This window comes from Notamacropus eugenii, chromosome 1, assembly GCF_028372415.1.
Source record: "Notamacropus eugenii isolate mMacEug1 chromosome 1, mMacEug1.pri_v2, whole genome shotgun sequence".
NCBI lineage: Eukaryota > Metazoa > Chordata > Mammalia > Diprotodontia > Macropodidae > Notamacropus > Notamacropus eugenii.
This window is the reverse complement of record NC_092872.1, coordinates 410006533-410032964: the sequence shown is the minus strand read 5'-3', so window position 1 is coordinate 410032964 and position 26432 is coordinate 410006533. Positions and strand designations below refer to the sequence as shown.

The 26432-nt window shown below is 37.5% G+C and overlaps 1 protein-coding gene and 1 long non-coding RNA gene across 7 annotated transcripts in view; one reads left to right on the top strand and one right to left on the bottom strand.

Annotated features, from left to right (window-relative positions):
* Positions 1-26432, top strand: part of FBXO38 (F-box protein 38) — a 119206-nt gene that overhangs the window by 74285 nt on the left and 18489 nt on the right. For 4 of the 5 annotated variants that reach the window (XM_072631028.1, XM_072631026.1, XM_072631027.1 and 1 more), the window contains 5 exons: positions 92-234; positions 2110-2320; positions 13779-13886; positions 14702-14881; positions 16112-16834. In XM_072631028.1, the coding sequence (XP_072487129.1) occupies positions 92-234; positions 2110-2320; positions 13779-13886; positions 14702-14881; positions 16112-16834 (1365 nt within the window). The remainder of the gene's footprint in view (positions 1-91; positions 235-2109; positions 2321-13778; positions 13887-14701; positions 14882-16111; positions 16835-26432) is intronic. The other variant, XM_072631030.1, reaches the window with a different exon arrangement.
* Positions 189-26432, bottom strand: part of LOC140518689 (uncharacterized) — a 43778-nt gene continuing 17534 nt past the window's right edge. Inside the window, exon 4 of one of the 2 annotated variants that reach the window (XR_011971987.1) lies at positions 189-274. This is a non-coding gene — a long non-coding RNA (uncharacterized lncRNA). Of the gene's footprint in view, positions 275-4205; positions 5853-26432 lie in introns of those variants that run through there. The other variant, XR_011971988.1, reaches the window with a different exon arrangement.

The window sequence follows — 26432 nt, the reverse complement described above, 5'->3', positions numbered from 1 at the left end:
TATTATGATAGTGGAACAGTTTGGCAGCCTAAAATAGGACACGAGACTAAAGAAGTTTAAGACTTAAAATTATTCACTTTTTCTTCTGCAGACCATTCAAGATGGACACGACTGGTTGACCTCACCTTGGTGAGATGTCATGCAGTTAAACTCGAATCTTTCAGTCAATTCATTGAGTTGTTGCCAAGCCTGGAGTTTATCTCTCTGGACCAGATGTTTCGAGAACCACCCAAGGTAGATCACACTGGGAATATTTATTTGGCTTATTTTGAAGCTCAGGAAAGAAACAAAACAAAATGATATTCAATATATGCAATCTGAAAATAACTCCACTTTTTGAAAGTTATAAACATGAAATGATTTTTGAAAACTCTGAAAGTTACACAGGTAACAGTTTAGGTGGCATAATGTTGTAGAAAATACTATAAACCTGGGTCTCAGTGCTGATTCTTCCAGTAGCATGCTGTGTGACTATAAGCCACTTTCTTTTCTTGTTCTTAATTTCCTCTTCTGTAAAATAAGGGGATTGCACTAAGTTATTTCTAATTTCTAAGCAGATGTGTTATATATACAGCTTGCAATATTTTACAGAGAAAAATAGAGAAGACTAGAGAAGGTCACTTGGAGAAGTTAGGAATAGGGTAAGATTCTCTGGACTCTTCCATTCATTTTGATGGAAGAAACTTACCATAAACGGTACTTACTGTTTAAGGTAAGGTCAAAGACAGACTGTGATCTGCTTGTCTGCCATGCCTACTGACCCATCCTGAAAACCCTGTTCTCAGAGACTCAAAGGTTAGGGGCTAAGATACCCTGTTGTACTAGAACTTGCCAACTTGTGGGAAAGTTTCCCCTAGTAGTCCTTAGTTTCCTCATCTGTAAACAAAGTGTTTGACATGTAATCCCCAGCATTCCTTCTAATCACGTACTAAATTGCTCCTACTCCCATGAGCACTCTGGCCAAACCAAGCTACAGTATGATGTAGTTTGAAGTACATCTTATTTGGAGCTAGATGACCTATATTCATATTGTAGCTCTTTGTCTTCTTACCTTTGTGCCATTGGGAAAGTCACTTCTATTTCCCGGGGCTGAGTTTCCTTATCTATAAAATGAGCAGGTAGGCTTAAGAGCCAGGGTTCTTAACTTGGGTTTAAGATTTCAGGAAGTCCATGAACTTGGATTGGGGGTGGAGAGTAGGGATGGAATACATCTTATTTTCACTAATTTCTGATTGAAATTTAACATTTCTTTAAAGTATGAATTTTTTTTAAAAAAATCGTTCTGAGAAAAGGTGCATAGACTTCACTAGACTGCTAGAAAGGAGTCTGTGATAGAAAAAAAGTTAAGAACCCCTAGATGATCTCAAAGGTTCTTCCAGGTTTGGAATCCTGTCATTGTATGTAGACTGAATGATCCTACTGTGAAGTATAACTTGCTGGATAAAGAGCAAAGATTTGGAATATGACAAGGATTGCCATAAGAAATGGATATGGAATTGGATTTGATATCAGCATCCTGGAATAAGAAATAGGGCCTAAGAATATGTTGTGGTAATTTTTTTTTGTTTTTGCCATGATAACCATCATAATAGTGATAGTCTGCATTTCTTTCGTGCTTTTAGAGTTTACAAAGTACTTTCTTCATAATATAAGCTATTTTATACAGATCATTCTCTCCCATTTTGCATATGAGAAAACCAAGACTCAGAAAGGCTGATTGCCTTGCCAATAATGCTCACACAGTTAAGTCATTTTTGGACCCAGGACTTCCATATAGATATCTGCTCAAAGTCTGGTGTTTTTGCTATTGTACCATATTGCCATACCCTCTGTCCTAGAAAATCAGTATATCCAGTCTTACAAAATACGTCAAAGGATTCCAAACAAACAGAAATCATATACAAGTTCAACATAAAGACACCTGCAGCTCATAAATCACCTTCCTTCATCTCCAAGTCATTAAACCCCTTTTCTTGGGGACATGTAATGTTTAGAGTAACTTGGTCTTAAGCAAAAATTAGGAGGTTAAAATGTTTAAGATTTTCACTTTACTAGGAATTTGGAGTAATCTTCCCCTTGTCATTGATATCTGGCTGTCTATTTCCATAGGGTTGTGCACGTGTTGGTCTGAGTGCAGGTACGGGGATTGGTGTTTCATCAGCCTTAGTGAGCAACCAGAATTCCAACAATGAAAATGACAATCATCAAAACAACAACCCCAATGTGCCCAACAATAATCCCCAGCAGGCCAATGACCAGAATGAGGAGAATGAGTTGCGCCAGGATGGACAGGCTGAAGAGCAGCAGATTGCAGCTGAGGGTAACCCTGACCTTTTGTGAGCTCCAGACAGAAATTGTTTTTACTTTGCATTTTCTCTCTTTTTCCCTAAGTTCCACCCCTTTTTTCTTTCTTCTTCCTGGAATCACCATCCTTTACTTCTAGGTTGACTGGTTGAGCAGACAGAGAGGAAATGAGCGTTTCTTGTTTTGTTTGCTTTTACAAAACAACAGACTTGACAAGCAGTTTATTTGGAAAGGACCTGAGCATCCTAGCTGACTACAAGCTCTCTAATAGTAAACATTAGGATGCAGCAGCTAAAGAAAAAACTAATGTGATTGTGGGAGTTTGTACTTGGGAAGTCACTTAACATTCACCCTGGTCCTCAGTTGCCTCATCTGTAAAATGAGAAGATTGGATTCAATAACTTCTGAAGTACCATTCAGCTCTAGTCCTGTGATCTAGTAATACTAAATTCAGTATCTAGACAAGAAGAGGAAATAATTCCACTGTGCTTTACTGTGGTTATACTATATCCTGAGTATTGTGACAAGTTGTAGTGTACTACATGTTAGTGAGAATGTAGAGTGCATCCATGAAAAGAGTGAACAGAAAATGAGATTCTGTGAGAATCAAGGAAATAAACCAGGGATGTTCAGTTTGGATTAAGGTGGTGAGAGAAGAAGATGGAGCCTGCTTTTGTTGTCTTTGAATATGTCAAGGGTTGTCATATGAAAGAGGGATAGGATTTGTTCTACTTGTTTGGACACTGCAGGGAGGTTACAGAGAGACATATTTTGCCTTGATATAGTGGAAAACTTTCTGGCAGCTGTCCTGAAATGGAATGTATGAGTTTGAGAGTTAAGAGTTCCCTCTCACTTTTGGTCTCTAAGCAAGGTGGATAATCTTACATGTTGGGGAGGTTGTAGAGACAATTAATACTTCAATTGTGGGGGTAGGGATTACCTGTAACCTGGATACATTCTTCCAAATCTTAGATTCTGTAACTTTCTAGCTATTCTCACAGTGTGTGGTAAATCTATGTGGATGTAGCAATATAAGAAGGGGATGAAGTATTGGAAGTCTCAAATGAAATTGACCATTATTGAGAAGGGAAATAGAATTTGAAAGCCATTATAGGGGTAGAGGTTGAAGTGTAAAGTCAAAGGTGGTAATATAGAAGGTGAGCAAAAGTTTGAACTAGCTGACGTTAGCCCTACCTCATAAAAATTAGGCATGATTATATCTTTTACTTCCTCCTCACAGAGGATAAGAATAGCAGTGTTTTCTATGGACGCTAAATGGCAGGTAATTTTTGTCATAGATGTGGAGGCTGCAATAATCAAAGAATTGCCTTCATAGGTGACTTAGGAACTGAGCACATGAAAACCAGAGTGCCCCTGCTCTTCTTTCTTTTGCCTCTCTGTCTTCCCGTAAATAATGTTCCATAAGTTTATTCTGTTGGCCTTTTTTCCAACTTGACCTTTTGGGCTGTGAATAGAGACTCATTTCTCCTGGGCTATGTGCTGTGCGCCAGCAGGAGCTTATTTTGTCTCAGAGTCTTTAATGGGGGCAGAGTATGTTATGTAGACTGCCTTCATGATTCTTTTATTGCCTAATGCCTGATTCATTCTAGCTCTTCACTGAGTTAAAAGATAAATTTGCTTAGTCTTTGTAATTCAATGTTTGCATAGATTATTTGTGATCATTAAATAAGATGGTATTAAATATAGACTAGTATGGCCCCTTATATTGTAAGTCATAAAAGAGATTTGAGTTTTTTCCCTCACCAGTTATCATGAACTTAGATAATGTCTATGTTATTCTAAAGCATGCCTTATTTTTTGTTTCAGAAACATCATTTTAAAAAAAAATTATTTTATTAACTTATATATAAATGTTTTTGATTAGCAATCATCTTCTCTCTCTTTCCCCAGAAACTAGCACACATACACAAATAAAACCCCTATAACAAATTCACATTGTTAAGCAAAACACATTCCCACACTGGCAATTTGCCAAAACGTGCATCTCATTTGGTATATCTAGTCTATTAGCTCTCTGTCTCAGACAGTGGGGATTGCTTTAAATCATTGGTCACCTGAAATCAAAACATAGCAAAACAGTTCCAAGTATTTCATTTTATTTGATTTCTGTGACCCCTTTTGAAATAGTTCTTTTCTTTTTTGTCTGTGTGTATACACACACCTACACCTAAAAAATATAGTTCTTATATGATAATGCTTATATCAGTACCTTCTTTACCTCAATTCAAACATAACTTTCAAAAATCTACCATTCTCTGTTTCCCTTTATTCTCATGATTGTATTTTAAACTTTCATTCTAGCTCTGCTGTTTTCATCAGTAATGCTTGAAAGTCTTCTGTTTCATTAAAAATCCATTTTTTCCCTTGTATGATTACATTCACTTTTGAGCTGGGTAAGATGGTTGTAAGCCTATATCTTGTCTTTTGGAATATGGTATGCCATGCTCTTTGCTTAATTTTTATGGTGGTAACTTCTGAATCTTATGTGATCTTGACTGTGCTTCTTCACTATTTAAACTCTTTCTTTTTGGCAACTTGAAGTAATTTTTCTTTGACCTCTAGCCTCTTGATTTTTGCTAATGATTTCCTAGAAATTCAGTTAGGGAGCTCTTTAAGGAGGTAACTATTTAATTCTTGCTATTTTCATTTTGCCTTCTGGTTCTGAGAGATCTAGGCAATTGTCTGTCATGATTTCTTGAAATCAAGACTCTTTTGGTCATAGCTTTCAGGTAGTACAGTGATTCTTAAATTATCTTTCCTTAATCTGTTTTCCAGGTCTTAATTTTTGATATGTGACACCTTACATTTCCTTCTGTTCTTTCAACCTCATTTTAATATTTCTTGTTTTCTCATGGAGTCTGGCCCATTCTAATTGTCAAGGAATCTGTTACTTGAATAGGATTTTGTAATTCATATTCCAAACTATTAATTCTCCTCCTTAATTCTCATTTCTTTTCCAGTTCTTTCATCTGTGATTCTCATTTAATTCATAATATTTTTAAATATTTTTAAACTGTTGCATCATTTCTTCAAGGAATTCTAATTGATCTTGTGGGCAAACTGTGCTTATATTTGAGGCTTTGCTTGTAGATGTTTTAGAATCATTCTTTTTTTTTTTCTGGGTTTGTGCCTTGAACATCCCTAACCTCATAATTAGCTCTTTATTGTTTTGTTTGTTTGTTTCTTAATTTTTATTTATTTTCTAGCAATCTACTCTGGGCAATCTGACATTGCTGGGAGGTGGTGGGATTGGGGTTGTCGCCTTTCTTGGCAGATCAACATGCTGCTCTCTTGGAAAAGGGACTTCATCCACTGTTCTGAATGTCCTGATGCAGGGGATTCTGAGGATTGAATCCAAGTTTCTGGACCCTCCAGGTGACTTCTTCCTGTTAACTTCAACCTTGTGGCTGAATCCTTGATAAACTCTGGACATTTCTGTACTACTGCCTTCTGGGTACTCAATTTCTTCATTTTCAAATTGAGAGGGTTAGACCAAATCTCTTAAAATTTCTTCCATCTCAGTCAGTCTATAAATCCAAAAGGAAAGGATATGAAACAATATAAGTCAAGGAAGTACTGATCCTGTATGTTCTCAGACTCTTCTTCTATGAAATCTTCTACAGCCACTAGAATTCTTCAGTGAACTCTCCCTCTTCTGAATGTCTACTGTACTTATTTTGCTAATAAAACATACAAACTTTTTTTTTTCCTGTATAAATATCTCATTATCCTAAGTAAGGGCAATAATTGTTTCTTCTACTTATTTGCAAATACAAAGAAAAGGAAATCTGAATAACAAAAGATATTCTGCACCTGCCATGAAACATAGGAGGGAATAGTATAATGTCATCCACAGAGCAGCGGAGCTCAGGATTCAGTCTGTGGTGAATCTACAGATCTGAGTTTCACCATACAAGAAAAAAGATGAACATTCAATTACAAATATCTACTCAGATATTTGGTTATTTAATTATATTTAGATATTTTAGGGGATACATGATCAGATCTATCTGGCTATATCCTCCTCTGGTAAAGTCTTACATAGAAGTTCCGCCCAAAACACTGTGAGCCTTTTTCTGGTGAACTTGAAATCTCAAGAAAATAAAGTTTCTAAGTTGATTGCCAAAATGAGAGTCAGTCCCACCAGCTCCCATATACTTACTCTAGCAAAATCCTGAAGTTTGCAACAGACCAAATAATAATAAAAATATCTCTAATACTCATTAAATGATTCCTTCTATTCCAGAACTATGTGACATCTTCCATGAGCCCGAGGATAAGCAAAGCCAGTGCTAGTGCAGGGTATTCTTCTAGTTTGAGCAGAGGTAATGATATGTAATTTGCAAGACTCTATTCTGAGGCAGTAAAAGCAAAGGTCTCTTCTGAGAAAGCCCTAAAGTAAAGTTGTTTTGAAAGTATAGAAAATAGCAGCAGTGCTAAAGTTTTCAGACCATGATGGCTTAGGCACAAGACCTCAAAGGTCACTAACACTGTCCTCAGATGTCAGAGAGGGCCTGAGCTCTGAATCCCCAAGGAACCAATTCAGCTTGACCACTCCACTCAAAAGTGTAACGGAGCAAAGCCTGGACCTGGTACAAGGCCCCAATTCAGGAATTAATACCAGTAAGATGAGTAGATCAGAGAAAACACTGAGTATAAAAATTATTGCAAACTAGAGATGCCCCAGATGGAGAGAGTAATTTCATAATAACTAAGCAAAGACTGAAAAAAAAATTTCTCCAAGAACTAATGAATATTTAGAAGAAATGAAGCAAGAGATGAAGGAAATGAAGGCTCTAAAAAAAAAAATAGAAAAAAACAAATTGGAAAGAGAATAAATAACTTAGAAGAGATAACTAGTAGAATAGACTGGTGATTCCATGAAATAACAAGTCTAGGAAAATACAGAATTGTTGGCAACTTCTGGTTGATATGAGGAACAAGATAGAGGACCATACATAGTCTCTTATTCCCACAACCACTCATACCTCTCCAGAATAGAAATTATACTCTAAAGATAAAGCAACTTCAGTTTGCCTTATAATAAGGGCACACGTAATCCAAAAGAAGGTTTATTTTAAAAAAAAAATAATAACCTATGATCCTTTACCCACTGACCTTGACCTCACTCAGCATTGGTTTGCCACCTTCCTCACTTCCAGTACTGAGACTACACTAGTAGAGGCAAGGAGATGACCTAGGCCTCCAGTAAAACATATCCTGTACCTTTGACCTCTTCCCACTTTCCACTGCCATAGAGGCCCCCAGTTGCAGGGCTACAGAAATTTACCATGGCTGTGAAAGACAGTTGAGCCATAGCACTTCAAGAGCAAAAGATGCTACCACACTGTAGCACTAGTGCTGCAAAGCTCTGAACTAGTAATACTGAGGTGGACAATCCATAACACCAGCAGAGCTGGTGCCAGAGTAGACAGCCTCACAGCACTGAAGTTACAAAGCTCCAAACTGCCAATGCCTGGCCAAAGAACTAAGGAACAAAGGGAGCAAAACAGGAAGCACATGTATGGGGGCTATGTAGCACTCATTTAAGCCTGAAGAGCACAGTGTCCAGCTAGGACCAGTGCTGACCATCCAAAAGTCACTTGGGGCAAAGAACTAGACTGCTCGACTCTGAATTGCCCACCGTGGGAGGAGGCTGAGATCCTTTGAGATCCAGCTCTCAAGAAAACTATCTGAGGAGAGAAAGCCAGAAAGTGAGTGATAGGGGAAAATAATGGTGGAGTGGGGTGGAGGAGAGACTGAAATTACCAAAGATTTCATGAAGAAGAAAACTCAAAGATCTTGAACTTAAGCAGATAAATCAACAGGGAAGACAGTAAGAGCAGAAATACAGATACAGTAAACTTTCTAGGCATCTGAATAAATATTTCAAAACAAAGGAAAACAATCCCTCTCTTAATGAGATGGAGGACCTTGTGGAATCTGAGAACAAGAAACTACAACATATTTATTTAAAAGAGAAATGAGAATTATGAGAACAGAATTTAAAGACCTGCACAGAAAAAAAAAAAAAACAGTGGGCAGGATAGAAAAACTGGAATCTGCAATGGTAAGACTCACCAAAATAAAGAGAGGAAGAGGGAGAATAGTAGACAGGGAATGCAAATGCATAGAAGTGAAGGACATTGTAAAAGAAAAGTAAAACATAATGATTTTGATGCCTGGATGCTTAGAGATAACAAGGATCCTAGATGTCTCAGAAGAACACTATAGAACCACAAAACCGTAATGAAGGACATAGAAGAGAACTGCTCAGAATGTCTGAATATAAGAAAATGAAATTCGAATGGAAAGTATTCACAGATCTCCAGAAAAAAAAACAACTAAAATCTAAGGATTGCCATGTATCTCCAGGACACATAGTGATTAAATTTAATAATTCACTTTAGAAATAACAAGTTCTGCAGGTGATCAGGAAAAAGAACTTCAAACAGAAAGAAAAGGAAATCTGGATAACACAAGATATTCTGCACCTGCCTTAAAACACAGGAAGAAATGTTATAATGTGATCCAGAAGGCAGTGGAGCCCAGGATTCAATCCATGTTGATTTACCCTGCAAATCTGAGTTTAACCGTACCAGAAAAAAGATGAATATCCAATAATAAAGAAGCATTTGGAACATCATAAGAAAGAAAATGAGAATTGTAGACATTATTGCTTCTCAAACACCCCAAAACACAGAATTACAGGAGGAGTGAATACATGAAGCAGGCAAAGACAGAAACAGCAGCAGAATGATGGCAGAGAGACCAGTAAGAGACTTCTTTTTAAAAATGTACATAAGGAGACAGGATAAAGGTAAAAATGTAGAAGAATAGTGAAGAAGCAGATAGGAGGGTACTATGTACAGAACTTACCAACAACCTACCTGCAAGTAAATCAGTATTTTTGTGTGTGTGATGTATTAGAACATGGGAGGGTACATGAAGTGGAGGATGGGAAGCAGGGGAATAGAGAGGAAAATGTTAATGTTCTGGGGTCAGATTAAGGGCTACCAATGAGGGATAGGTGAGAGTTGTGGTTTCAAAGAAGAAACTGTAGGGGAGTGAGTAAGTATAAGGAGGGGAATGATTGAAACAGGGTGGGAAAGGAAAGAGGGCTTCTTTTGGTGGTAGCACAGCATTCCACTGACACATGCTCCCATGAGACAGTTTATTAAGAGAGATGGAGACCTTATGCTGGGTGTAACCTGGGTGATTTGATACTTGCAAAGTTTGCTTGTCCTATATTGGTGGAGATTTGGAACCCTGGGAGCAACTGACACCTGGAGATTGAGAGAGCATGCACTCAGAGATTTTGAGCCAAATTAAAAAAAAATAATAATCAGCAGAAGACACAGTTCAGTGGTGGACTGTATGGACTGTGTAACCAGAGATGTGGTGGAAAAAGAAGTCCAAGCATGGGATAGTGCCTGTTCTGACATCTTCAAAAGCACTTTTTTGGGAGTGAGGCAAAAGGGAAAAGAGGAATCCAGGAGGCAAGTTCTCCAAAGCAATGGCAGAAAGTGCTTGGAGGGGAGAGCCTAGATTGGGTATCTTGGAAGCTTTGGTTGCATGAAGAAAAGAAAGAGACTAGGTAATTATAGGGGTCACAAATGAGAGAATAAAGGTCTAGAGTAGACTGAAAGAGAGTATGGATAATGAAGAGAGTGAGATAAAAAAACTTTCTTTTTGTTAACAGTTACAGAATATGAAATTTTAAAAACAAGTGAACAAGACTAGTTGAAGGAGAGGAGAGAAAAGGGGGTGTAAAATTATATTACCAGATAAAAGCAGGAGAGAAAAACTAGCTTTGTGAGCCTGGTCAAGTCACTTAACCCTGTTTGCCTCAGTTTCATCATCTGTAAAATGAGTTGAAGGAGGAAATGACAAATCACTCCAGTATCTTTGCCAAGAAAACCCCAAAAAGGGGTCTCGAAGAATTGAAACAACTGAATTAACAATACTTGGAGGAAATATAATTTTATCATTAGATGCCCTGAAAACCATAATTAAAAAAAAGTCTTAACACTGTTTCAAGAAATTGTAAATGAAAATTATCCAGTAGAGCCAGAGGGTAAAGATAGCCTTCACCTATTACCTCCTAAAATGAATTTTAAAAGGAAAAGTCCCAGCAATATGATAGCTGAAATACAGTGCTTTCATATCAAGGGGGAAAAATGCTTTCATCCTGAAAGGCAATTCAAGTGCCAAGAAATGGGAGATCTTAGAATACAGTATTTCAGAAGGCAAAAGAGATAAGCTGAGTGTCCTACAAGAGGGAAAAAATGGATCTTTAATGAAATAGTGGACTTTCAGGCTTTTCTGAAGAAAAACACTGAAATAAAAAAATGAGTCCTGAGAAATCCACAATGGTAAATTTATTTTAGCATTTGGAATGAGATGCATAATTAATTATATGTTTAATATTGTAATAAGGGAGAAGAGACATATCCTTTTAGAACTTTTAACATCTTCATAAGGTATTGAGTGAAATAAAAATGATTTGGGGGCATGGAGGAGTAGGTTATTTCTCTTCTGAGTGTTTGAATAGTGGACAAAGAAGGGAAAGTGAAAGGAATACATTAGAGTGTAGAGGAGGGGAACTTGATATTTCTCATAAATGAGGTGTGGAAAAGAGGTGAGAGGGAGTTAGCATCAGATAAATCTCACTCATCTGAAACAAAGGACGGTTGAATGTATACATGTTCAATTAAACTCAAGAGGGAAATAAGCAGGGAATGTGGGGACAGGGACATTAAAGGGTAAGGATAATACCAGAGAGGGAAACAAGTAAAACAGGCTTTCTGATCCTGAAGGAAGGATTGAGGGAGAAAGAAGAAAAGCAAAGATATAGAATCTTATGGAGTTAGTTTAGATTATCTGCTAGAGACAAATAGGGAGTGTCTGGACAAATTATGGTATATGACTTAACAGAATATTATTGTGCTGTAAGAAAGTTAGAGATGTTAGAAATAGGTAACATGATCTGATGAAGAATAAAGTGAGCAGAACCAGAGCAATTGATGTAAAAACAACAAAGGAAAACATGTTTGAAAGATTTAATTCCTATCGATGCAGATGTTCCAGAAGACCTTTGAGGAAGTTTGTTATTCACTTCCTGACAGAGATAATGGACCCAGGATAAAGAAAGAGAAAAGGCTCCTATGAGGATTCTTTTTGCTTGCTTATGCGTGCTTATTTGTTTGAAGGCAATTTTTTTCCTCTTAACGTTATAATATGAGTAATAGCAGTTTTGATGCTGCCCCTTCTCCCCCCACCCCCCCAAAATAAAGACCACTGTAACATTTTTGAAAGTGAACAGAAGTTTAAACAAAAGCACAGATAGACAAAACAGTTTTGAAAAATCCAGGTTTTGTCATACACTTAAAAAAAAAAAAAGCAGGCAATATGAAAAGGAGATTCATGCTTTTATATGGAAGCTTCCTTTTTTTGTATCAACATATTTGGAAATTTCTTTTTGGTATTTAAATTCAGAATTTTAAATAAGTTTCTTTTTTAATCTCAGGTAAACTAGTTAGCATTCTGCCTTCCTCGTTTCCCACAACTTGATTGACCAAACTTCCTCTTCTAGTCATACACATCCATTGATGTTGTTTCTCATGCATGAGTTTCCCTTTTAACTTGCTATATATATAATTAGGTTACTTAAAACTACAATGCTCATTTCAATTTCTTTTTGTTTTATCTCTAATCTTGCTTATTCTGGGACCATTGTATTTCATGATAAAGAATGATTTAGCATCAAGAAGACTATCAGTATTAAAAATATGAATGAATAAAAATTAATTGGAGTCACTGATGATTATAGGACTTGAGAATCTCCGTTTGAGAATAGAAAGTTAAATAGATAAAGTGGGGCTTAAAAAATGAAGGTGTTTTTTTGCATATGGTTGAAGAATTTGGACCAAGTCTGATTGGAGACTAGGAAATTCAAGTCTCATTTTATTTGTCATTATTTTGGGAAAGATTATTATTTGATAGCTTAACCAAGACCCTGCACTTTGATTATATGTTAACGATATATGAAATTCCTGACAACTTATCTTTCCCAGAAATATAAGACTGAAATTACATGTCATCATTTCCTGACAGGCACTAATTACTTATAATGAAGACTTAAATTCAAGTAGATGATTTGAATTGACATTTAATGTGTAAACGGGATTCACAGTAATTTATTAATTTTGTCAACCACATGAGAGATGCCCCTAAAACTTCTCTAAGGCTTTTGAAAACTCCTGCATTATGCTATTTTCGTTTCCCAACTCTAGATGGCAGTAATGGTAAAGCATAGTGGCCCATTTAGTGTGTGTGTGTGTGTGTGTGTGTGTGTGTATACACACACACACACACACACACACACACACACACACACACTCTCTCTCTCTCTCTCTCTCTCTCTTTTCTGGTTGAGTTTGTATGCATACCTTCAGCCCCTCCTGACTGCCCAAATACCTCTAACCACCACTGGCTCCATGGTTATTAAGAGACATTAAGGAATAATGACTTGATTCCTAGATTTACAGTCATAAGTCCTCTATTCAAACTCTGGCTTAGTTACTTAACTACCCACATGGCCTTAGTCATGTTACTTCTCTGGTACTCTTTCTGATCTTTAAAGTGAAGATATTGGGTTAGAAGATTTTTGAGGCCACCTCCATCTCTAAATCATATCCTATAATATCATATTAGGATTACTCCACAGTGCTATTCATAGATGATTTTAATGAGTGGTAAAGGAAGAAGATGGGATTTATGGGTCAGGTTTGGAAGAAAGTGTGACTTGTGCAACTGGTGCCTAAAATTGTTTCTTTCTATTCTTCTGCCAGCCAGCTTTCTTTAGAAATCCATCCCTGACTTTGTTATCAAGTACTCTTTCACCTGTCTGTCTTTGCTGAGATTGTCTCTGGATAACAGTGAAGTCATCTTTGTACCAACCTCCCATCTACAAGAAACATTCTGGACCTTGTGTCACTTGACCATCTCACATGTGGTACAAACTGTATTCCCTGCCAGAATCACACAGTTGTAGTTGAAAGTGACCTTCTAGGAGTCCTTCATCTAGCCTCTGAATAGGAGTTCATTTCTCCCCCCAATATTCCCTTCAAATAGTCACCTAACCTCAGCTTGAAGACCTACAAGGATAGGCTCTCTCACCATATTCTAAAGACATTCCATTCCATTTTGGGTCAACTCTAATTATTAGGAACTTTTTTCTTATAACAAACCAGAAATCTGCCCCTCTGCAATTTTTCCTCTTTTGTCCTCTGGGTGATAAGCCACACAGGTCTAATCCCTCTTCTATAATGAACAATATGGAACTGAGAGTTTTTCAGGATTGATGGTATGATTTGTTATAGTACTTAAATATTTGCCCCATATTTTTTCATATTCCCTTGATCCCCCTTTAACTTTGTCCCTCTTTTTAGCATTGAATGAGATGGAAGAAGTGCCTCAGGAAGATGGAGAGAGTAGAAATGAAGGCCCAACCCACAACCAGCCTGTTTTTCCCATGGAGGTTGATGAAGAACAAGCAGGTAATCCCATTGTCCCATTGTCTCCCCCCCCTTATTGCTAGTCCCTGACAAATAGATTTTAGTTGCCATTGATAACAGTGAAATGTTGCTGTGAGTGGCTACTAAATCTGTTGGCCTATAGCCACTGAATGTATAATTACTATGATCTCTTCAAACTGAAACCTGTTGCTGCTTTTCTTTTTTAGTTTTTTCCCAGTTTATAGTCAGCATTGGAATGAATGGCCTCCATTTCTCTTCCCTTTCCATGCTGACTATTGTCATAATATAATAGGTCTTCAAATATGTTGCTAAATTTGAATAAATGTTTAGAATGTCTTGTTGAGATGTTTTTGGTGACTCTGGTGTACAGGAAAGAGCACTGGATTTGTAATTGGAAGACCTGGGTTTAAATTGTTGTTCTGCTACCTGTTAGGTATGGTGCCTTGGTCAAGTATCTTATCCTCTTTTGGCTAATTTCTTCTCATTTATGAAATGGGAACATAATCTTGCCCTGCCTGCCTTGCAGAATTGTTATGAGGAAGGATATTTGTAGACCATAAAACTATATAACTGTGCTATTGTTAATAGCAAGAATAATAATTTTAATAATAATGCCTTTTCGTTCCATTCTCCTACCAAATATTGGAGCCTGTACAAGTTTAGCAGTCTTTCCATTACACCATGCTGCCTGTTAAACCTTTTGGCTAAAAGATTGGTAAAGAGATGCCAGGCTGTTCCCTAATTCATATTACTAAACCCATAACTAAAAAACAGCTTTTCTTAGACTAGCTTCCTTGCACCATGGTAAAATGCTTGGCCTTTGCTTTTTCTTTTAGGACCCAGTGGTCTTCAGTCTACTGCAAAAGCAACACCTATTACTGTGCACGATTCAGACAGCGAAGATGAGGAAGAGAATATGGGAGCCCCTGGAAACTGCATTGCTAAGAATAGTTCTCAGAACTATTCTGACAAAGAAGACAAAATCAGAGAGCCAGTAGAATCCAGACAACTCCCAGGTGAATGGCCAGCTCACATATTTGTGTTACTGTCTTTACTAGGAAATTTGGCCTGAATTAATCCATAGGTAATGTTTGTAGTCTTCCACTAAAATAATCTTCTGACACTTTATGGTTAAAGCTTAAAGCTGTGCCAGCAGATCGTAAGATAAGCTCTGAGAGGTCCTAATGAGCTAAAACTGTGGTTTATAAAACTTAGGTAACTAGAATACATTCCTCTAGTCAGTTAATGAAACTTAGATAAAAACCAGATTGCCTGACACCCTTCTATACTGTCTCATCCACACTAGACCCAGATGCTTCTTGTTGCTCATTCATTCAGCAGACATAAGTACTATGTCAGATTGGAATATTAAGCTCATTTCTGACCAGAGAAATCAAAAGGCTTCCCAGAGGATTCTTTTTTTGAGTTGGCCCTTTAAAGATAGACTAGGCATTCAGCAGATGGTGAAGGTAAAGAGGTATATTCCAGGAATAGAAATATGTAAGCAAAGACATGGAGGCACATTTGGGGAACAAGGAATCAGAGACAGAGTCTAGTATGATCAGCTTGGGTGCAGCATGGAGAGAATTAAATCCGACCTCAGATAGGGCTAGAAAAGTAGAGACCAGCCCCAGATTGTGGAGTGCTATGCCAGTGGCAGGCAGAAGAATCTGCACTTTATCCAGTAGGTGGTAAGAAACCATTGAAGATTTTTGAGTGGAGAAATGTCACGAGTAGATATCTGCATAAAAAAGACAATTCTGATATGAAGGAAGGATTGGGTGAGAGGAGTGATTGAGAGGGTAGGGGTGGGGGAGGCAAAAAGATCTGTTAGGCAACAAGTGCAATACTAATGAAGGGAAGGGGAAGTCAGTAAGCATTTATCTAGAGTCTAGTTTTTACCATGCAGTGATCTAAACATTTTATAAATATAATCTCATTTAAACCTCATAACACCCTTGCAAGGTAGGTGTTCTTATTATCCCCATTTTGCCATTGAGGAAACCAAAGCAAATAGATTAAAGGGCTGAGGTCATATTTGAACTTGGATCTTCCTGACTCTAGACCCAGAACTCTGTGCACTATGGCCCCACCTAGCTGTCTTCTAATGATAGACTCAACTAGGATTGTTTCAGTGTGATTAGAAAGGAGGGAACTAAAGTAGACAGTATACATTGAAGAAGAGTCCCTTTTTCTTATGACAGGTATTCAGAATCCTAACTGAATATTTCTTTTCCTGTAATCAGTGAGTGGAAAAGGCAAGACACCACTTCGAAAGAGATGCATCTCCTCCCATCAAATGGGCCAGTTGAAGTCATCCTCCATTGAGGAAAATAGCTGTGAGAAAGGTTGCCAGGTCACAAGTGAACAGATCAAAGCAGATATGAAAGCAGCAAGCGACATGCCTGAGAAGAAGAAAAGCAAAGATGTTTATCCCAATTGTGGCAATAGCCCAGGCTCTGTGGGCAACTCCCCCTCATGCAATGCTGCTCCTCAAAGCCCTGACTTTGTAAGGACCGTGACTGGCAACTCTGGTGAGCCCAGTACCCCAGCCCCAGACCCATCCCAGCCATGTGTCTGCTCTCCTTGTAAGACTGAGGGTCCAGGGGCCGTTGATAGAGAAAACTCAGTTTCCTCCAGGTGCTCCTGCAGTAGGTCTCAGGGACCACAAAGCAGAACTAGCAGATATTCTGATGAGGAACGCCCTTCTACCAGCAGAGCCTGTGTTGTAAATGGTCCCAGTGGCATAGGATCAGAATTCTCTTTTAGGACTCTCCCACGTGGTGGGTCTCGAAGCCCAGCCAATGACGAGAGGACTAATGGGAATGTCTATGGGGCCACAGGGGATGACAGGAGAGGAAGCTCCCAATCTGAGAATTTTGAAATGGAATACAATGAAGACTACCCTCGAAGACCTCTAACAAGAGCCAGGAGCAAACTTTCCCATGTTCCACTGGTATCTGAGTCAGGTATGGTTCTGTTCCCAGCATCTACTGCAGACTTGGTAAAGGTTGTCATTTCATTCGTTGGTTTTCATAAGTTTTCTGGCATCTGGCACAAGCAACTTTGGCAAATTAAATTTAATTGTCATATTTTGAAGTATAAGGATCTGAGATTGTATGAGGATTGTGGTATAGTCAGAGAGCCTTTGTGCAAATCCCAACCCACTTAGTACCTCTGGGACCCTTGACAAGTCATTTTTCTTCTGTGGTCTTCCATTTTCTTTAAAATGAGTGGATTGCGAAAGATTATTTCTGACCATTTTTCTTAATTCAAGATGCCTTGGATCTTGTGATAAAGTACTTAATGAGTCAGTGAAAGTATTTGCAAATTTGTTGACATAAAGAACTTAAATAATTAAAAGTTAAACTTTGAAGAAAGATCTCACTTAAACTCATCACATGGGCACAAGTAGTAGCTGGGCATTAGCCTAGAAAAAACCTATTTCAGCAGATATTTATCAAATTCATACTGTGTATAGAACCCTGAGGTAGATCTCAGGGCTGCATCTTCTAATTCAAAAAAAAGAAATTTTAAGCACTGTTGCCCAGAACTGTCACATAAGACCCTGATTTCATGGAGCTCATTGTCTGTTGAGACTATTACAAATATATGGTTAACTACAATGCTTAGTCAATAATAAATGTATTAGAAAAATCTAAGGTGCTGCATGAAATTCAGGGATCTTGGCAAAGGATAGGGAGTGGGTGGGAGTAGGAATGGAGAGAGGACAGGAAGGGCGGAAAGAGGCTGGAAAAGAGAAGTCATTGCCAACATGGAGGGCTTCCCGAAGGTCAAGTGGCTTTTAAAGATTTGATAAGAATTTAGTGAAGACATGAAAGAAAAGGTATTCAAGGCATTAGTAAATGGCATAAAGAAGGTCATGGTCAAAAATGTAGTCCTGTTAGGCAGAAGCATAGAGTTTATGGAGTGAGATAATACAGTATAAAGAAGGAATAGGGTCAGGATAGAGTCAGGTCACAAAAGGCTTTGAATACCAAGCTAAGGAGACGAAACATTACATAGTTCAAAACTGGGGAGGCATTGAAGGATTATGACTAGGGATTGGACAAGGTCATATCTATATTCATTAAAGAAATTACATTTTGCAGTGGTATTCAGAATCAGTTGCAATTTGAAGAAATTGTATATGACCCCTTCGTTCACCTTCACAAGTACTTATATGTTCTTCTTTCCTTATCCCCTATAGCCCATATTTCCTTTTTGGGGGCCCAAGAAAGATTAGGGTGTTCACATATCAACGTTTTTTTCTCCACACATGTTGTATGTTTGCTGATATATATATGGTATGTATGTATATGATATAGATAGACAGACAGACGGATATTTAACTCTTGATTTGCTAAGGGTGCCATGGTAGGTGATGAACTAGCTGGGCTAGTGGTTAAATTTTTATTTTATATAGTAACAGTGGCTCATATTTCCATAACCCTTTACAGCTGTGAAGTGTTCTTTATATCTTATCTTATTTAGTGCTCATTAAAAATGAAAACCTGAGAGAGAGAGAGACAGGTGAAGAATTTTTATCCTTACTTTTCAGGGGAGGAAATTGGCTCAGAGTAGTTTAAATGACTAAATGGCAAAGCTAGAACTGGAATCTACATCTGAAGTCTACAGCTTTTTTACTGTACTGTTTTCCTGATGGAAACAATACAGTATAATGTCTGCCATCAGAGACTTACCAACTTATAGGTGATTCAGGGCCCTGTTTATATTTCTGTTGTTAACACTGACTTAGAATGAACATGATCTTTAGAATCACTAATGCCTGTTACTAAATGAAAGCACATTTGAATTTAAGCAGCAATATCTACCTTGTCAGTATTTTTTTTTTTTTGATTTATGGTTCTAATCAAGTCATCTCTTATATCGTGATCTTTTACAGTGGAATTGTAAGCAGATCTCTAACTGAATAATGAACATGCTAATTATTCTTGACTGTAGCATATACTTTTTTATGTTCATGTTAAAATATATTGCTTTTCATTTAGGGACCTTGAAATTCCTAATATCAATTCACCATATCTCATTGCTTTGAGAATAAATTATTTCTTCTATGTTATTAGTATCATTATTAATATTTTTTACATTTGTAAAATACTTTTATTGTAGAAGACTTATATAGATGCTAAAATATTATATACATTTTACAAGTGAGGAAACTGAGGATTGGAGAGGTTAAATGGTTTGCCTCCAATCACGCAGCTAGCAAATGGTGACAGACCTCAAGCCCCAGATTCTCTGGCTGTAAATCCAGTACTCTAATATGCTTCATTGACCAATTGTGTGTTCAGGTTTGTTTCTTATACGTTTTAATGTGGATAAAGCTTCCTCTTCCCTTCTCCCCTATGAATGCCTGTATTTTCAAGTAAATAATTAATGGAAAAAAACAACCTTGCTTTTGTGTTTTGACCTGTCCCATGTCTCCTCTTTCACTAGTCACAGTAAAGGTTAAACTATTTTCTGAAGTCAAATATCACAGTAGTTTATTTGCATAGCACTTTAAAGTTTTCAGAGCAGTGACTAGGTATTGACTCTTATTTATAAGGAAAAACTCCTAAAACATTCTTAATGCTTTAAAATGCTATAGAAATAACCATTTGCACCCATGACTATATAGGCAGCAGAGCTCTAAATTTATGAATAACTCATAAGGGAAAGAGCAGTGGATTTGGTCAGAAGATGTCGCTTCGAGTTACAGCCTTTACCATTTTAGAAACTTTATAATCTTACCTAAATCATTTAAACTTTTAAACTTGTTCCTTCATCTTTAAATTGGGGGAAACTTATTTTTATTATTTGGGAGAAACATAGTATATTGTAGTGGGAAGAGTTCTTTTGATTGGAATCAGAAGGCTTGAGTTGGAATGTCATGATGCTATTTACTAGCTTAATGACCTTGGTCAGATCCTTTTTGTTCTTCTGTCAACCAAGAAGGTTGGACTAGATGATTTATGAACTGTCTTCTAGTTGTAGCACAATGTGACTCTACAGTATTAACTATATAGCCTTTAAAAGAAATTAGGACCTTATTTGCTGATCAGTTTTGCAAGGCTTTTTAGAAGAGAAATCTAAATTAATCAAGGAATGAACTTTCTCTTGTACAATGTAGGCTTCTCTTTTTACCCTTGATCCCCTGCAGTGAAAACCAGACATCTTTGTAGTTGTTTCAGGCCTTCTAAAACATTAAATCTGTTCTAATTGTGTGGTGGTTTTGCTTTGTGAAAAGTTAAAATGCTCTTACCCGTGACAGGGTCATTGGTTCCACTGTGTCATGTTTTCTTAAAAAGCTGTTTCTCCTTCAGTCAGGATGACTGGCAAATATGTCATCAATAGTTGAGAATCTTCTTTATGAGGTTTCACAGTCTACTGGGAAATCCCATGGGGTATGGAGACAGCTAGATGGCACAGTATATATCGTTGGACTTGGAGCCAGAAATACTTGAGTTCAAATCTGGCCTCATTTACTTACAAGAAGTGTAAGTGTGTACTTACTGTGTGCTCCTGGGCAATTCACTAGCCTTTCAGCCACTGTTTTCCTGTAAAATGAGGTTAATAATAGTATCTACCTTCAAATGAGATTAAAACACTTCATGCCAGTTATCATCTTTAAATGCAACAGGAAACCAGCAAAAAGTTTGAAGGAGGGAAAAAGTAAGGAATAGTAACCTGTTTTACTTTTGGCTTCTGTCTTGAGAAGTGCCCATTGTTTCAGATTGAGCAATTTGGACTAATGAATGCAATTTTTTTTTTTTTCAAGTGAAACTTGACCGTGGAGCGCCAACAAGAAATGAGGGCCATTTAAATTTCTGGAATAAAAACAGGATCATCTGGCAGTGCTAATCAGTGACTTAGTTACATTGTAAAAGCCAAGAAGATCCTAGATTCCCATTCCTTTATAAAATAAAAACATCTGTTTTCTGTGGTTGGGAAGTAGGGAGAATCCTACCTATGTATAATATAAGCCCTGCTCCATCTTTATGTACCTTACCATTTATTTATGATTTCTTGGGGCAGATATAGATGAATTTGTTGTAAGAGGCCTCAGTTCCATTAGAAATCCTAAAGTTGGTACAATATGACTACAATAAGCACTGAGGAGTCACCTTGACCTCCAAAGACCCAAAGTCAGTAATTTTGTTGGTTTCTTTGTTATAGTGCTGACATGTGAGAAAATAATATTTGAAAGTTTTTGTGCCAATCTTGGCTAATCCCAAAGTGGTTTCTGTAGTAATAGTTGGAGTAGGGACCTTTAAGTTCCCTTCCAGGGATAAGATTCTAACTTGCCTTGTTTTTTTCCTTTAAAGCAGGAATGTGGAACCATGTTTCAGTTGAAGGTTATATACGTACACAAACACACACACACATAACAATCCAGTTTGCACTATTTAGTGAAGTATAAAATATCAGCACGAAAATTTTAAGATTAAGAACATAATATAATTTTTTTTAGTAAATATCTTTAGGTACTTTAGTTGGCTATAATATAATATAGAATATATAATAATATAAAATAGAATATTCTTTTTAAGGTTAAGGAAAGAGGTAGAAGACAGAACGATAATGAGGATGAAACATCTAGAAACTAGGTCATAAGAAGAATAGCTGAAGAAGCTGCTGGGGTATTTGGACTGAAGACATGAATCTAAAAGGACCTATAAGCCTGTGGCTTCAAAAACAAGAAAAAAATTTCTTGTAATTAAAACAGTGGGAGGGTTGTGTTCCCTTGTCAACTAAAAATTGAATAACAACTTATAAAATAACTCCCATGCTTATAGCACTTTACAACATGATTTTCCCTTAAGGACTTTGAGAGGAGGTATTACAGTTATTACTGTCTCCATGAGGAGTCTGAGACTCAGAGAAATGAGCGACTTGCACCAAGTTCATACAACTGAGGTGTGACAGAACAAGGATCTGAACTTCTGATCTTATAGTTTAGGACTTTTTCCTTGGGCTAGGAGTTCTTAACCTAGAATACATGAACTTGTTTTTGATTTTTAACTAGTTTAATATCTTTATTTCTATTTAATTGGCTTCCTTTGTAGCCAGTTTTATGCATTTAAAAATGTTATTCCAAGAAGGGGCCAGTTGGCTTCCCAGAATCCAGAGTAGTTCATGACACACAAAAGGCCAAGAGCCCTGAGTGCTTCTGCCATGTTGCCTCTTGAAGGGACATTATAGGCACAATTCTTATGCTAGGTTGAAAGCACTAGACCTTTAAGGCCTCTACTATAATTCATAGAGTGTAGGATGAATTCATTTCACTTTCCTTTAATTCTTCTTGACCCTAAAACACATTCATGCCCGTGATCTTGTTGGGAACCCAGCCAAGTACCCAGGGTTTCATGGTCTTCAGGAGCGATATCCTAAACAGCCACAAGATGGGACTGTAACTCTGCCAAAGTAGACCCTTTTGTTTGAAATATTTACTAGTATCCAATTTCTAGAATGGAAGATGAACATTTTTTGAACAGAAAAATGATATTTTAAAATATTTGTACATTTTAAAAACATTTTTCCGTTATATTAGAGAAATTAAATTTTTAGATAAAATTAATGAGCCTCAATTTATATTACAGAATTTCTCACACTACATACTCATTTATATAGGAAACCCCCCCCCCAACCTCTTTTTTTTTCTACCAGATCTGTGCTTTCATCTGCTTTCATTGAGAAAGTTCCTCTACTACTGCAATTTTGCACTTTCTCTGCAACTTGGAATCCTTTCAAAAAGGTTGCTGCCTGGGCCAGCGGGAGCTTCACTGACTTGCCCAAGGTTCCTAAACCTCACAATATTTCAGGGCAGGACTAAGGTCAGGTCTTTCTGACTCAGAGATGAGTTCTCTATCTACTCCACCCCTCTCTGCTCATATTGGGCACTGTAGGTGTTTTTTCCTTCATTCATCCCCCTCCCCCCCAAAAAAAGCAGTATTAGTGAATAACAACAAGAATTTTATATCAAGAATCTCTTGCAGAGGCATCTAGACCTTAGGTTTGGATGATGGCTTACACACATTCATTAGTCCAAGATGATCACTTCCATGTTAATCTGGAATCCCTTTTACTGCTTCTAAGAAGGCTTTCAACCATAGATTTTTAAATATCATCACAGAACTTGGCCAAATCATTGTTTGGTTCCTTGAATATCTAAGATAAACTGCCCCTCCCTTTCTAAAAATGATGAGAATAAAAAAAATTCTTTCACTGCTTATGAATTAGGGAATGTCATTATCCAAATGTTGAGGGGGATGGAATGGCTATTCAACTAAGACTTTCAGAAGAAAGCTGTCCATATGTTCCATACTAAAGCATTCCATCATTAAATATTTATTAAGCATCTGTAATGCAAGATACTTGGAAGGCTCCATTGTGTAAAAGAAAAGTTGCTGGCTTTGCAGTCTGAAAGACTTGAGTTCACATTCTGCCTCTGATGCTTAGGAGCTGTATAGCCATGAGCAAATCACTTAACTTCCCTAAGCCTGTTTCCTCATGTGTTAAATGGGTATAGTATGCGTAGAGTTTATTTCACAGGTTTGTTCCGTCATTGGATCACAAAAATAGCACTGAAAGGGATCTTACGAAGCCACGTAGTCCAACCTTTTCATTTTAGAGGGGAGGAAGCTGAGACACAGAGAGATTGTGACTCCCAGAAGCTGGTGTGAGGCAGGATTTTGAACCCAGGTGTTCGGTAACTCCAACACACTATTATACCAGGATTCCTCTATAAAATAACATTTAAAAGTGTTTTGGAATCTTTAAAGTACTATGTAAATGAGATCTATAATTGTGAGTGTTGCTATTGAGGATGCAAAGACACAGAGCCCATAATCTAACATAAGCAGAAAATGTAGATGCGTAACTAGTGTAAGGGAAAGGAAGATATAAACAGGAGGACCAGCTAGGCAGTGTACAAGAAGAAACTGGAGGATAGAAAAGTAAGTAACATAGACCTGGGTCCTGAAGAAAGGGAGAGACTTCAGATAAAATTGGGGTTTGGAAGTCCACTTCAGAATTGAATAGAGTGAGCTAAGAGGGAGACTGGAGAGGGCAGGACCGCAATGGGAGAATGGAAAGTATACTAAAGAAGTGAAGGATATTAGCATACGATAAAAACTAGACTGGGTGGGTTTGAGAAAATATTTGGAGGTACTGTAGGGCATGTAAAAAAAGAAAAAGATTTCTCCCTTCCACTACAGGAAGTTACTGCTTTGATAAGAAAAGACTGGAATTTGGGATCTTCTCTTTTACTAAGACATCCATTTTTATACTGAATCTGGCCCTAGTAAATAAGGACAGTTATCTTTTTTTTCCCTCTTATCATCTTAAGTAACCGTATAATCAAGTCGTATTTGAAGGTTATTACATTTAGTCCAACTTAAAAAAACTGAGTAATTACAACAACATAGAAACTTATTCCTCTTGATCATTCTTATGGACCTGTGAGCTCAGTGGTCAAAGAATGATATTTTGTTCATCTCTCAGATACACCCGGGGCAGCTAGATAGTGCAGTAGATAGAGCACCAGTGCAAGAGTCAGGAGGACCTGAGTTCAAATCTCACCTCAGACACTTGACACTCACTAGCTGTGTGACCTTGGGCAAGTTACTTAACCCCAATTGCCTCATCCTGGGTCATCTCCAGTCATCCTGATGAATATCTGGTCACTGGATTCAGATGGCTGTAGAGGAGCAGTGAGGCTGGTGACCTGCACAGCCCTCCCTCACTCAAAAAAACAAAGTCAAGTGCAAGTCATGTCACTATTTCTCTGATGGCATGGTCTTCTTAGGCAAAAAAGGACGAACACAGAGATACTACCCAATTCTGGATCATCTACGGAACTGCACATTTTTTGTGTAAAGGAAATAGGACTTGATGACCTCAAACAACTCGAATTCCACCTCTCAGATTCTGTGGAATCTAGTTATATATAATCTCATCATATGGTACGGTTGCATCAAACTAAATGGTACTTTAAAACTTAACGTGTTATGTCTTTCTTGGTTTCCTTGTGAATTGTGGTTTATTCCTTTTTCCTAATGTAACCAGCTCATAGTGTTTGTGAAGGGAAGCAGTCTATATTAAGCCTGGAAATGTAGGTTGTGGCCATATTGGGAAGGATTTGAAATGTCAAACAGAGGAGTTAGAAATTGATCCTAAAAGTAATAGGAAGCCACTGGAGTGATAGTAGCCAGATTCTGCTTTAGGAATATCATTTTGACAAATGTGTGTGTGATGAATTGGGGAGGGAAGTGAGAGTTGTGACAAGAACAATGAATATAGCAATTTAGGTAAGAGTTGATGAAAGCCTGGATTAGAGTGGTGGTTGTGGATAGAAAGAAATGGATGTGAGATGTTGAGGTAAAAATGGAAAGATTTAGTACTGATTGGAAATGTGGACTCAGCTCTTACCAACTTAGGTAACTAGAAGAATGTTGGTATCCTTGAAAGACAAAAGAGAAGTTTAGAAGAGGGGTGAGTTGTGGGGAAAAGATGATGAGTTCTGTTTTAGATGTGCTAAGTTTGAGATCCTATGGAACATCCACTTGGAAATGTCTCAGAGTTGGTAGTGTGGAACTGGAGCTCGAGAGAAATGAGGGCCAAATAGAAATCTGAGACAAATTTGCATAATAGAAGTCATTGGACCTGTAGGAGCTGATGAGGTCACTAATCACAAAGCAGCTGTTAAAGCACTATCTGTGTACTATGCTAAGCTCTTAGGGATGTAGGAAAAGAAAAACAGTTCCTGCCCTCAAGGCACTCATGTTCTTATATGAGAACTATCTTGCACAGAGCTTATCCCCACTATTAGAGGCCAAGACATGAATGATAATACAGGAAAATAAATGGAGAAGAAGCTGTTGGACAGGTAGGAGGAAAATCAAATACAAAAACCCATAGAGGAGAGAGTGGTCCATAGTGTCAAATGCCTCAGAAAGGTCAAGAAAGATGAAGATTGAGAAAAGACCACTGAATTTGGCAGTTAAGAGATCATTGGTAACTTGGGAAAGAAATTTCAGGTGAGTAAAGTTGGAAATAACATATATAAGTATTAAACTATTTTGAATTGTATTTTATCAGTAGACATTTATTAAATACCTGCTATGCTCGGCACTGAACGCAATATAAAATTCCACAATAGAACTTAAATTCTGCTAGGGGATATGACACACAGATAACTAAAATATGAAATCCTAAGTATTGTAACTACAAAAGTGAGGTGCAACTAAATTATTCTAATGGGCTCTGATGAGGAAAGGATCATAAGTAACTGGGAGAGTCAGGGAAAGTTCCATCAAGGAAATAGCGTTCACATTGAATTTTAAAAGGTAGAAAGGATAGGGAATTAAAGCAGTAGTCAAGTCAACAATTATTTCTTAAGTGCCTACTATGTGCCAGGCATTCTGCTATGCACTGAGGATACAAAAAAGGGCAAAAACCAGTCCCTGCTCTCAAGGAGTTCATAGTCTTAATGATATAGCATGAACTAAAACCTGGAGGTGGATATGGGAGCAGCCAGCAGACCAATTAGGCAAGATCATAAGA